At 37.6% G+C, this 14,161-nt stretch overlaps 1 protein-coding gene across 20 annotated transcripts in view; it reads right to left on the bottom strand.

The window, feature by feature from the left end:
* The window catches only part of NRXN1 (neurexin 1), a 1,124,404-nt gene that overhangs the window by 613,040 nt on the left and 497,203 nt on the right, over window positions 1–14,161 (bottom strand). For all 20 annotated transcript variants that reach the window (XM_028103977.1, XM_028103968.2, XM_028103969.2 and 17 more), the window contains one exon: window positions 32–415. In XM_028103977.1, coding sequence (XP_027959778.1) covers window positions 32–415 — 384 coding nt within the window. The remainder of the gene's footprint in view (window positions 1–31; window positions 416–14,161) is intronic.

Genomic DNA, 14,161 nt, shown 5'->3' with positions numbered 1-14,161 from the left:
GGAGCCAGCTGCTTGGGTTTTGGAATCCTACCTCTCTCACAGGACCTGCCAAGGTAGCCTGTTCCGGAACAATCACAGACATATCTGTTCCACCCATCCCTGCACATGCCATTGTTTTTGCAAGGGTTGCTAAGGCACGGTTTTGCTGTTTCCCTTGAGCAGGAGGGCTTCACTCCAGCAGTACTTTGAATTTCAGCCATTTGCCGGATATCTTTGCTCTGGCCGTCGATGAACAAATCTCTAATGCAGCCCACGTAGCCGTAGTTGAGCAGGGCAGTCCACACCTCGGTGGGGAAAATGAGGCCAGCCTTGTTCTCCGGCAAACCCCCCAGGTACAGCTCATCATCCAGGTCCAGAATCTCGCTCTCGCCAGGCGCCGTGTAGGGTGTGCGCAGGGTGTTGACAGAAATGGTACCTGTTGCAGAGACAAGAGAACACACGGGTCTTTATGGAGTGCAACATGCTCCAAAAAGCACACTTGCTCCCTTTCATCTGACTAAGGGTACACTCCTTGAGGGCAGACAGCTCCGATTCTTCTTTCAGGTCCTCAGGTGCCTTACTTATCCTTCCCAGGGGAGCAAAAACCAAAGTGGGTGGCCAACCAAGAGTGTTTATCAGCCTTCAACAGTTTAGTAAAGAAAAGAAAAAAAGGAAGATTAAAAAAAAAAAAAGGAAGGAAAGAAAGAGAAATCAGCATTCTATATCACTCTCCAACAGTTCAATCAGGAAAGAAAGAGAAAGGAGAAGTTGAAGTCATATACTACCCTTTGGAATAAAGTCAGATTCATGATTTGGTGAGTGCTCATTTTCAAAGCTGGTGTGCATCTGCAAACTAAAAAAAAAAATGTTGCATGCTCTCACCTTTAACTGACTTGATTGCTTTTAAGGAACACAATAGTTTGACAGATCATCTATGTCAAAACTTGACTTTACCACTCTTAACTGTATCAATCTATTGATAAGCTCTATGGTCTTGGTCTACTCATCCGTAATGTGGATATAGTAATATGACATACCTCTCATGGTTGCTCTAAGTGCTAAATAAAATGATATTAATAAAGTATCTGGCTTATAATAAGCACTGCATAAATGTTGTCTATCATGATACATCACAAGAACCAAGTCAAACTGGTTGTTTACTTTTTAAAAATTTTTAATCTCAACTACTTGGTCATCTAAATTGGCAAGTTTTTCCTGCTTGCTCCAAATGTAATAGGAGAATAATTCTATTAGTTTACAAATATACAGGAACCCTGGTTTTAAGCAAAGGATGAAAAGGTAGGCATTCACATGGGATTAACTGAGAATCACAGAAAAAATATTTGTGGGAACCATTAAATGAAGAAAAAATGAAAGACAGAAGGCAGCTTTTGATTAAAACCTCTATCATGTACCACCAGATTACTCAAAATTCCACCAATGTTCCATCTCCAGAAGGATATCTGTAAAAATGAAAATAATATACCTGAAAAGGACACCCCACTATATGTTACCAGATTGTCCCAGATTTATTTTTCAGGTCTAGACCATAAAGCAGAATAGGCAGGGTATTAAGAGAGCAAGTAGATTAGAAATGTCTGGTGCCATGCCAGCTGCCGACAGAGAGCCTCAGGGATTTGGGGGGCAGACGTACAAGGGAGGCCAGGAGACAGAAGATGGGGTACAGAGGTAGGGACAGGAAGGGAGAGTCTAGTGTGGATAGAGGATAGGTAGGAAGATGTTTCACAGAATACCTAAAGTCCATCCCCAAGTGAAAATATAGCCTGGGATGAATGTCAAACATGCCTCTGACTAAGGATGCAGGTCACTGGCCTCTGCACTGTCCCCAGGAGTATTCCAAACCCCAGCAGAAGGGGCACTTCTCAAGACGGGCAGTGTAATGGGATCTGTTTTTGTATAAGAGAAGGCCATGGACGCCAGTGACAGAGACTGCACAGGCAGCCAAGTCATTAAGGGGACATTTGTCTCTCTAGACTTCCACAGAAAGAAATGCAAAAAACTCCCAGGGGAGAAACACTCAAGGGCATTGCTATTTTGGCCTTCCAAAGAGGGGAGCATAACAGGGATTTTGGAGGGAGGCAGCAAAAAGGCAAAAGGACAATGTATTCACTTTTACAGGTCACATTTGTGCAAGTGTCTGAAAGAAAACTCATTTAGGAACATATAGGTATATAAAATCCTACTTAGAAAAAATACGAAAAAACATAATTTGGGGGAAATGAAATAATATGATTTTGAGATAGAATGGTGTCATTTTTCTCTTCCTACTAGAATTTCATTACAAGCATTTTTAACTGTCCAAAATGCTTTAAGAAGTGAGTTAAAAGATGGGGACGCCTGGGTGGCTCAGTCGGTTAAGCATCTTCCTTCGGCTCAGGTCGTGGTAGCAGGGTCCTGGGATTGAGTCCCGCATCGGGCTCCCTGGTCAGTGGGGAGCCTGCTTCTCCCTCTCCCACTCCCCCTGCTTGTGTTCCCTTTCTCGCTGTGTCTCTCTCTGTCAAATAAATAAATAAAATCTTAAAAAAAAATGAATTAAAAGATGATCCCTGTCCTCTGCGGCAGTTAATGGAAGTTAGAAAATGATGAGAAAGAGTATTAATGACAAAAGGAAGGTGGAGATATATATATATATATAAAATATGTATTCTAGGCAAAAGTTGTATGGAATGAACACAGTGATTTCTGTTTTTAAGACAAAAGTGTGATGAGTGCCACACCCTGTTTTCTAATTTGTTCAAAAAGGCTTCTTAGAAATGAATATATGATATGAGGGACAACTGTTAGGAGACACAGAGCAAGTAAACAATGACAAAGTTTTACAAGAATGGGGATTTGTTTTTAAAAAGTATGTAATTTTCCCATATGCCTTCTTACTCATGGAACAAGCCTGATTCAGCTCAGGAGGAAAAAAAAAACAACAAAACAACACTTGGTGAACACGTGATGTTAGAAGTCTGCACTAAGAGGTGCTTAGAGGGTTCCCGAGATAAGGAATTCCGTGGCTGGATCACACCTGCACTCTCCTCTCTTCTACAGAGTTTGCTAGCTCAGTACACTATGTAGTTTCCATAGTCATGGTGTCCTCATCGGGCCAGGAATTTCACACAGTCACCCATAAACAGTCTGACAGTGAGGATGGCATGACTGGGTATCCTAATTTTTATTTATGGTGTGTTGGTGGCTACTTTGAACAAATTGTAAGAAAATTCCAGTATGTTTTTATGAATGTGTTTCTTGTGGCCAGAGTAATATATTCACTATAACTTTGTGATTAGACTACAGTTTTCTGATCACAACACCTAAATTAATCCACAGTTTTTATACGGTGTAATGCACACACACATGCACCCCCATCCCCGTCCACACATACGGTGAAACAAAAGTTTAACAGAAAAATATTTAGCTCTATTACTTCTGAGGCATTCTGATATTTTTTCTTACACAATTTTATTAATACAGATGCTGGACATCACCCACTAAATTGATTTCAGGACTGATTAACAGGCTGTAACCCACAGTTCGAAAACCACAGACTGAGAGGTTATTGTCATAAAGGATAAGATGTTTTTCCCACTGCTCCTCATTGTCCCTTTGAGAGATAATTTTAGAGTTCTCATGGGAAGAAGTAATGCAAGATCAGAGAGAAAGCAAAAGCAATATAATCCCAACTTCAACTCCAATACAATCCAAAAGAAGAACCAGAACTCTAATTTAGCCCTGGATTCAAGGTAAGGAGGTACATTGAGCATATGCATATATCAGATATCATTCATTAAAATATTTTGCAGGGCATCTGAGTGGCTCAGTTGGTTGAGCGACTGCCTTCGGCTCAGGTCATGATCCTGGAGTCCCGGGATAGAGTCCCTCATCGGGCTCCCTGCTCAGCGGGGAGTCTGCTTCTCCCTCTGACCCTCTCCCCTCTCATGCTCTCTCTCACTCTCTCAATAAAAATCTTTAGAACAAATATTTTGCAAACAAATATAATAGAATGAGACAACTGTGACTGAAAAGCAACTACTATCTTCTCTACAAGCTTTACCAATCTAGATGCACTTACATTTTAGAATATCTTTGTAAAAAACCTGTCAAAAAAGGGAAAGAGTAGAACTTAATTTAAGTGGGAATGGAAACAATTATTTTTATATTCTGAAGATTCACAAAATAAAAACTGTATTTAAATATGAGCCAAGCTCATATTTACATTATTTATATTATATTTCTATTTCTATTATATTTCTATTGATATTATATTTAGCCTACATATGTGCAAATGTCCTGAAATGTACACATTTCTGGTAAGGGATTTGAATCCCAAATTCCTTAATGATTTTATTATTGATACGAATCAAAGGACATTTTTACATAAGCAAAAGACTCATCACAGAATCACTGAATTCATTTACACCAATTTAACACATATATATGAGGATAGTGAAATTTCAATATTAAGGTCCCAAGTGCCTATTCATTACAATTGAGTAATAAAAGCAGTGGTTACCAAGAAAATATGAAATGAATACTTAAAACTTGTTGTTTCTGATAGAGACAATTGAGTAGTTGCTACAGCTGTATATATCAATAGAAAATGAGAATTTTCTAAAGGTTGAGATAGGACCAGATGTAAATAATTTTTAAGACAAAACAAAAATCCAAGTATATTATTGGTTTATCCCTCTATCTAATTCCAAGAACTACAACTATATATGTATTGTCTTTGGAATAGCTTATTTCATACATTTTACCTTCTTTCACTATAATTACCTTTGAAGTTTTTGGTAAATTAAATACTTTATGTAAACATTGCTATATTTGACCTGTAAAAATCTGTAAATGGTGGTCCTGTTTGGATCAGTGTTTCATGCTTCAATATTTAAGAATCTAAAACACCTTCCTATGTTATTTTGCCCTTAAAGAAATAAAATTTCAGCTAAAATACAAATATATTTCTGTACATATGACTTTTGTAATCTTAACATAGAAATCACACTAACAGGGGTGCCTGGGTGGCTCAGTTGATTAAGCATCTGCCTTCGGCTCAGGTCATGATCCCAGGGTCCTGGAATCGAGCCCCACATTGGGCTCACTGCTCAGTGGTGAGTCTGCTCCTCCCTCTGCCGCTCCCCCTTGCTTGTGCTCTCTCTGTCTCTCTGTCAAATAAATAAATAAAATCTTAAAAAAAAAAAAGAAATCACACTAACATATATTAATGTTTAAACCTGGTTGTTTTCATTGCATATGCAAAGGGTAAAACAAAGGTGACAAATAGACAAAGTAATAATTATTTAAGAACATTCATGAAGCATAACTAATGAATCCATGCTTTATGTAAAAGTATACATTAAAGTGAAAAATTGTTGAAAACAGTTCTTAGTTTATAAAAATGGAAATCGTCTTTCCCATTTTGTTGGTATTTATAACTGGTTAGTTTCTATTTTTTTTTTTTTAATATGTAATTTTATTTGGCCCTTCTGCTTCCAGACTAGTTTGCAGAGTGAGAAGAAGCACAGAGTGAAGGGGAAATTTAAAATAAGGTAATTTGGTTTTAATTACTGCAAAAGTTTAAGTGACCAGGAAATGGGAGGTAGAAAATTGTGTGCTATAATAAGAATGCTTTTGCCAGGTCAGGGAAACCAACTTCCATGCTCTAGCTTTTGCAACTAACTAGCTAGCAAGCTGAGCCAAATACCGATTCACTAAGCCTCAATGTGGCTCTTAGAAAAGATAAAAGAATTGACTGGGTGTCACTAAGGTTCTTTTTTGAAAAAAGTTTTCTGAAATTACTACTTAAAATAAATTTTAGTTACAAATTTTCTTTTTCTTTTTTTTTTAAGATTTTATTTATTTATTTGACAGAGAGACACAGCGAGAGAGGGAACACAAGCAGGGGGAGTGGGAGAGGGAGAAGCAGGCTCCCCGCTGAGCAGGGAGTCCGATGCGGGGCTCGATCCCAGGACCCTGGGATCATGACCTGAGCTGAAGGCAGATGCTTAATGACTGAGCCACCCAGGTGCTCCCAAATTTTATTTTTCTATAATTCTGTTTCACTTTTTCTTTGCAGAAGAGAATCAGATTCCAAAAACTTAAAAATTTGTCATATTCATATTCTTTTTTTTAAGATTTTATTTATTTGAGAGAGAGAGAGAGAGAGCGAGGGGAGAGGGGCAGAGGGAGAGAGAATCTCAAGCAGACTCCACACTGACTGTGGAGTCAGATGTGGAGCTCAATCTCATGACCCTGAAATCAGGACGTGAGCTGAAACCAGGAGGTGGACACTTAACCAATCCTTCCACCCAGGTGCCCCCAAATTTATATTCTATTAACAAATTTAAACTCAGTAACAAGACATAATATAAGAGCTAAAAGTAGAATGAAACATTGATTATATAGTATGATGCAAAATGCAAAATACAGAAGTCCAACAAAATAGTAAAAAAAAAGGAACCATAATATTGACAATGGTAGTTTTGGATTATGAGTGGATAGTTTCTTTCTTTTTAGTTTTCTGTCTTTTTTTTTTAAAGATTTTATTTATGTATTTGAGAGAGAGAGAGAGCACAGGCGGGGGGAAGGGCAGGAGAGACGGAGAAGCAGATTCCCTTCTGAGCAGGGAGTCCGACTAGGGGCTTGATCCCAGGATCCCGGGTTCATGACCTGACCCGAAGGCAGAAGCTTAACCCACTGAGCCACCCAGGTGCCCCCTGTGTCTTTTAAAAACACAATGTCACATGTTAGGTTTATAATAGGGACTGAAATAAAGTTTATTTAAAAACAAAGAAAAATAAAATTTTAATATTCTGTTTTATGCTTATTCCTATGTGTTTTCTCCTTACTTGGATCCACCCATGAGCCAGGAATATCAGGAATTAAGCCAGCATATGAAGAAATAAATCTTGGAAAAATTTAAAAGTTTGATAATATCTTGTAAGGAGAAAGAAGAGGGGGAAAGAGCACATCATGTTCTATGGACAAGTGGAAACTGAAATGGCCTATTAGCAAAATGACCTGTCATTAGCTTTCAAAATTAAAAATGAATTTCGCCCAGCGATTCCAGTTCTCAGAATCTATGCTATAAAAATTCTGATCAACATGCATAAAGACCTAATGTGAAAAATTTCTTTATAAATTAGTTCAAAACAGTGAAAGTTTTTAAAAGTAAAGAGTTAAATGCCCATCAATAGAGAAATGACTAAATTCTGATATGTTCAAACTCAGGGATACATGATGCCACTACAAATAATGGCACAGGAAAAGCTTTCAGTAGGTTTTTTAAGTCACCTGACAATTGCTGAAAAATTGTCTTGTTCATGTAAATAAAAGCTCTACATTTATTTTATAAGTGTAAACATATGTATAGCTCTCTTGATACAAAGGAAGATACATGGAAATAAGTGGTTACCTGTGAAGGAGGGAATGAATTGGTGAGGGAGGTGTGTGGCACAGGGAAACTCTTGGGTACTTTTTGAAACGCCTGAACATTTTCACCAATAGCACATATTTAAACGTTACATACATGCCATGTGTTAAGCACATGCACATATACAAACACACATACACACTCATAGCAATATGTATACATACAAATATTTAAGATGATAATATACAATGTTGGATAGTTATAAACATCAATCAAGTGGCATATTTTATAATTAAAATATTAAAATTAAAATACTCTTCCAAAGAAGTTATATAGATTTTGGGGCGCCTGGGTGGCTCAGTCGTTAAGTGTCTGCCTTCAGCTCAGGTCATGGTCCCAGAGTCCTGGGATCGAGTCCTGCATCGGGCTCCCTGCTCCATGGGAAGCTTGCTTTTCCCTCTGCCTGCCACTCCCCCTGCTTGTGTTCCCTCTCTCGCTGTGTCTCTCTCTGTCAAATAAATAAATAAGATCTTAAAAAAAGAAAAAGAATTTATACAGATTTCTACTCAGCACTCTACAATGAGAGTCACGGCTGCTTGGGTGTGGCATATTTCCTCAGGGTGCCACCGACACCATAGTCCAAGGTCTGCCCTATAAACTGATAAGCCCAGAAAGGAGATTTGGTAGATTGAGAGCAGGTTCCATCTCTCAAGGTTTGACTGATTTACCAAGCCCGTAAGACCACCTAATAAAATAAGAATGCCAAGTTATTAATTCTGTATAAGCTATTAACTGTCACAGGATATGGAATGCTTCCTGTGTAGCTCTGCCAGTATGAGATGCCAGCTTACAATCCAAATGTTTATTCACTTGTGATGGGAAGTTTAACTGGTAACAGGAACCTGAATACTCATATCTCTATAACTGGTCAATTATACCCTTCTACTATAATCAGACTTACAATGAGGAATTATGTTTATTATATAGTAATAGTAAGTATGTATGTTATATTTAAAAATATATATATACATGTTAACAGAGCCTGGAAGAAAATGTGCAAAACTAAAAAAAAAAAAACAAAAAAAACTGAAAATCTGTTTTGGGGGAAAGAAAATAGATGACTTTTTTCTTTTTAAACATGTTCAAAATAAAGAAATAAATACAAGCATTGGTTTAGTAAAATTTAATGTAACAAATTTATGCAAAATTGACTCCATCTAGTCATTGGGATAGTCAAATAATTAAAAAATTATTGATAAAGTGCTTCAGTTTTCCCACTGATATGTAGTGGTTTAGAGACATGCATATAAAACAATATTATAAATTTACTTAAAACTATTTCAGTGTTGGCAATGAACTAGTAGGTAGAGGCATGGGAGGAATGTTTATAGTCAAAGAGCAAGTTTAAATCAAGACCTAAACAGAGAAATCGTCTAATGATTGTTCAAGTACGAATGTTTAAGTGTGATTCATGAATGGTATACACAGAAATCAGTGCTGGTAATAGATAGCTAGAAAGTGCTGTTCACATCAAACAGTGATTACTATAAACCTCTAATTATGTGCTCTGGAGAGAGCCTTGTGCCTTTCCCACTATAATTTCTAGTTCTTAAACTGGAACTCTATGACTTCAATTCAAGCTCAGTGGTTTCTTAGCTGTTAAATGTAGGCTTACCCATGAATAACCACTGATACAATCTGCTCTACCCTTCTGTACACAAGCAGAATTTGACAATAATAATGAGTTTTCTCTTTGGTTTCAATGTGTAATGATGGTTTGCAAAAAAAAAAAAAAAAAAAAATTACTGGCAGCTTGCTATAAAAATACTTGAGAGGATACCCTTGACTGAGCCAAAGAGCTTAACACAAATTTACACAATACTCAGGCTCCAAGAAAACAGTCATTAACCTCATCCTAATTTTAGTACAATTCTCACTTTAGCTAAATACCTGGACACAGTTATTTTGTGTTAAGTTTGGGGGCAAAAGCAAGGGAAAGGGGAACTCTGGAAAGGGAAGAGGGGTTGGTAAGGGAGCATTCAGCTCTTAAGTCCTGCAAAGTTTGCAGAGTAACAAGCCTCTTCAATCATATTTATTAACTCAGCAACTTAGAGGTTTTGCTCTGTTAAGTAGCTAAGCTATCCATGGAAGATATTCACTTTGTGCAGCACTCAAATCATACACTCTGACTTTGTACCTTGTATGGTTCCTCCTTTGCCAGTCTAGCCCAGGATCTGAAAAGGCCATTCATAGTTCAGCCTACCAGGCCCCATGTCACTGGTCACAGACTACTCAGGCAATGGAAGAAGCTACACTGTACCAAGACAGCAGCTGTGGCCAACAGTAGCAGTCAAGGTGGAAATAAAATATCTCTTTCCCATGTCACAGAATGGAAGAAGGGAGGTACAACCCAATACAATTACTTGCGCTGACAATGAAGTTCTAGAAATTCATCTGATGGCAATATTTCTCACCACACAAGGGGCTCATACATCCACCTTTTAGTGAATAAAGTACTGAAGGGCAAATTGCCAGAAAGATGGGCAGTGCATGTGACTATCTTCCCTCTCATTAGCATGCTTACTGTGTGGCTGCATATCCCAGTCCTCAGAAAGGCGTGAACACCTTCCCTTAATTTTCCTTCTACCTACAGGTTTGCTAAATGATATAGTGATCTCAGGAACAAGCAAAGATAGCAGTCCTGTTCTCATAAGAGCTGGTCATTTTTGTACCAGGCCTACCACAGTCTCTAACAATTATGTAACTTCCTCATTGCAATTTTTTTGGGGGGGACACCTGGGCTTGGAGGATGGCTTTGTATTCATAAAAAAGGGTGGCACCTGTTAACTTACATTGTGTAAACTGCTTTCAGGAAGTAAGGTAAATTCCTTAAAAACTTGCATTACAACAAAAAGAGTGCTATTACTCTTCAAATGTAAATATGATACTACTATTTTTAGAATATTAGGGGTGGGTTGGAACTGAGCCATTCACATATTTTTATTCTTTATTTTTCCTTGTACCAAATATTTATTAAATAACTGCTATTTTGCAAGAAAGTACTAGGACCTGTAGGTATAAACATAAACAAGACATTTCCTTTCATTCATAGGTTTCTTTTATAAATTGTTGAGGGAATATTAAAAATTCAGTGTGTTCACCCAATCTGGTTTTAACCCTACCTCTGACCAAGGTAACAAATAGTTACTGGCATCAAATTAATGGCCATGGCTTTATTCCTACTAACTTTAGAATGGTCAATAGCAGAAAGAATAATTCTCAGCCCTAAGCTCCCTCTATGTTAATAACAGAGAAAATAGCTCATTAAATATTTTTAAATATTCAGCTGAAGAGTATCCCAGGCAACCTTCATCATCCATGAGTCAGAAGGCAGCCCACACTGACCTCTTGTCATAGAAGTATCATTTTCCCACGTTATATTAAGACTAATTTTCATAGAGTCTCTGAATATAACTGGTGTGAAAAATGGATAAAATGAATTATTTCTTGAAATTCTCTGTTTCTTAGTTTTAACCGAGCTATAAATCTTAGTATTTCACCAACCTAGCTCAGAAATATCCTTTAAGTAAAATAAAAGCTAGTAGAGTTATTCATTCAATTTTTAAAAGGCTGCTTTATACCAAACCAATGCAGTGTGCAAATATAGAACTTAATTAAAATACTATATATAAAATATTAACAGCTGCAGTCATTAACATTGCATTAAATTCCCTTGAGCTAGGCCAACATAAAATGAGCTCTCTTTTCTTTCAATTTAGTAAAGGGCAGAACTTGGTGTAGTGAATGAGCTTTGGTTTTTACACTGTTTGTCTCAATTCACTAATCTGAAATTGTAATCACATAAAAGTACTTTACTAGCTGCACATCACTGAACATACTAACTCAATCTTTCCTTTGGATTCCAACAAAAATCTCTTGTCTTATTTTCTTTCTTAATGTAAATTATACTGTCTTAAGGCATCCCTCTCATCTTTCCATCCAGCACTGAACTTTCTAAATTAACACAGATATTCTCTGCTTTTGAACTTTTTCCAATGAGGGCACAAAAAGGTCAGTTAATAAACTATTGGCAATTTGGAAGAATTAAAGAACTTAAAGAGAAAAAAAGTGGATTTTATTTGGCTTGGGGATTAAGGCATTTATCCAATTCTTATTGTCATAGGTCATCCAAGGAACTTGGGAAACTAATCAGACCACATCAACACTTAAGACTAGAATAAATTACCATTATCAAATGAATAATGGCTGGTTTTGTTTTCCTTTGTACATTGTTTGCATTTATTAAAATTTTGACATTAACCATGTATTTCTTCATATAGTTAGAGGTGAATGAAATACAACTGATCTGAAGTATGGTAATTTTTGCCCCTCTGAACTTCCAAAAGATTTCCACTTAATGCAGCTGCTGGGTGGCTCAGTTGGTTAGGCGTCTGCCTTCAGCTCAGGTCATGATCCTGGGCTTCCAGGATCAAGCCCCACATCGGCCTCCCTGCTCAATGGGAGTCTGCTTCTCCCTCTCCGTCTCCCTCTGTTCCTCCCTCCATTCATGCTCCTGCACTCTCTCTCTCTCAAATAAATAAATAAAAATCTTAAAAAAAAAAAGATGTCCACCTAATCTAATCAGTTATGTTTTAAATTATTATGAAGTCTGGAATGCCTGGGTGGCTCAGTCAGTTAAGCATCTGACTCTTGATTTGACTCAGGTCATGATCTCAGGGTCGTGAGATCGAGCCTCACATCGGGTTCAGTGTGGAATCTGCTTGAGATTTTCTCCCTTTGCCCCTCCCCTGGATTGCGCTTGCACTCTCTATGTCTCTCAATAAATAAACAAATGCAAATAAATTATTATGAAGTCTAACATGTACATACACATACTTGAGAGTAATTTAAAAATTTTATTCTAGGTGTATTTTAAGTTAAACTGTATCATCCAGAAGTTAATATTTCAAAGCACAAGATTAGTCCATGCTCCATTGCTCTTTTTTAAGACTTCTGTTTGAAAGTTCCTAAGTAGCCAATCAACTCAGCTAACTCTGATAGAAACAGGCTGGAGGAAGTGAAAGGGAGGTACTCTCTTGCTATATTTCTGTATTCCCCTCAATGTACGCTTCTCAGCTTAAATCAGAAAGAAAAAACAAAGAGGAATCCAATTTCTAATGGAATCAGTATAATGCAGATGGTTGTCTACCATCAGTCACCTAAGATAAAAGAACTGATAAAAGAAGTATGGATAGCACAGAGTGGTAACTAATCTTCCCTGTGGAAGGTTTCAGGGAAACGAAAGAACAGAGGGAGACCAAGTTTCCAGAGGGGGATGAATCAGAAATCGTCTCCGAGATATCTGAGCATCAGAGCAATGGGTTCTGACCTTCCTTCAATTTTCCACCCTCACCTCCGGCTCCCTCCCAATTCCCATTCATTCCACGTCTTTATTTTATTGGGCAAAAAGAGAGAAAAAAAAATATTTGTAGGATGTCAATCACAATCTTTTTGATTGATGAACAGGAAAACAAGGCATGACTAAGAGTGAAATAGGACACAGTTCTGTTGAAGGAACCTGGGAGGACACAAGTGACAAGGGGGTCTATGAAAGAAGCACTCACCCCAGGACTGCAGCACGGCCCTCCTAAAATAGGATAGGGATCACAGATGACTGGATTTGAAAGAAGCACTAAGTGTTCTCTGGTCTGTGCTGATCATTGGCTGGAAAGTTTTGCAAAAATATAGAATCCTAGATCCCATCACTGTTGATACCCCTTCATCAGGTCTGGGAGCCAGTCAATACTGGATCCTTCCCAGTATGTTTCATGAAGAAAGAAATTCAGACCCACAAAAAATGCCTTGGGCAAGCTTACACTGCTTTTTAGTGGAAAATCCAGAGTGCATGGTATGGTATATAAGTAAATAAGGGAGTGCACGGAGGGAAGGGAGGAAAGCAGTTAGGTCTAAATTCAGTTGTCTTCTATTATAAGAAGCTAATTTGATTTGTAAGTGAGAGGAACAATCAGAGCATGGGAGCACAAGGTGAAGAAAGTAAAAAAAGACATAACATATAGTTAATATACCTAAAATAAGTTGCTTCTCTCTCTCCCTCTCTCTCTCTCCCCCTCTTTCTCTACTTCTCTCTGTCTCTCTCTCACTTTCTGGGTTTCCACAAATGCTATTCCCTCTGTCTGGTTGATCCTTGTCCCCACAAACCTAATGCTAGTCAATTCCCTAAGCCCCCTAATCCAATTTCAAATTTCAAAGTAAGTAAATATATTATTTCTTCAGACCTTCTCTACAATGCCCCTACCTTTCCCCAATCACACACATGCACACACATACACAACACAGGCACACACACACACACACATCTCTAGGAAAAAAAGCATAGCAAAAGGAATCCAGAGGAAATTAAATTAATTCCAAACGTCTTTCATTAGAAAGGGAAGCTACTTGGACGTCAACAGAATTTTGCCCGTGTTCTTGAAATCCTACTGCGTTGATTAAAGTGTTTATGATACCACAGATCCAACTTGGATAAAAATTAAACTAAGGATTAAAAATTAAACTAAGGATTTTCTATGTGGATTGTTGAATTTTCTTTTTTCATATTTTATATTTGCCACTCCAGGCACCTCCAAACATAAGCAATAATTGGGAATACAAGAACCCTGAATTTTGTCACTTGCAAATTCAAGATAAAATTTCGTGCAAGATTTGGCACTTGATTATCCAATAAATTTTCATTTAAGAAGTGATTCCAGAAGACATTTGAGCATTTGGGGTTTGATGCCCACCTAT

The sequence above is a fragment of the Eumetopias jubatus genome, unplaced genomic scaffold (assembly GCF_037043125.1).
Source record: "Eumetopias jubatus isolate StellerSeaLion01/CBP00866 unplaced genomic scaffold, mEumJub1_p1.0 scaffold_9, whole genome shotgun sequence".
Lineage (NCBI taxonomy): Eukaryota > Metazoa > Chordata > Mammalia > Carnivora > Otariidae > Eumetopias > Eumetopias jubatus.
Note: the sequence above shows the minus strand (reverse complement) of the source record. Positions and strands in the feature narration are given on the sequence as shown.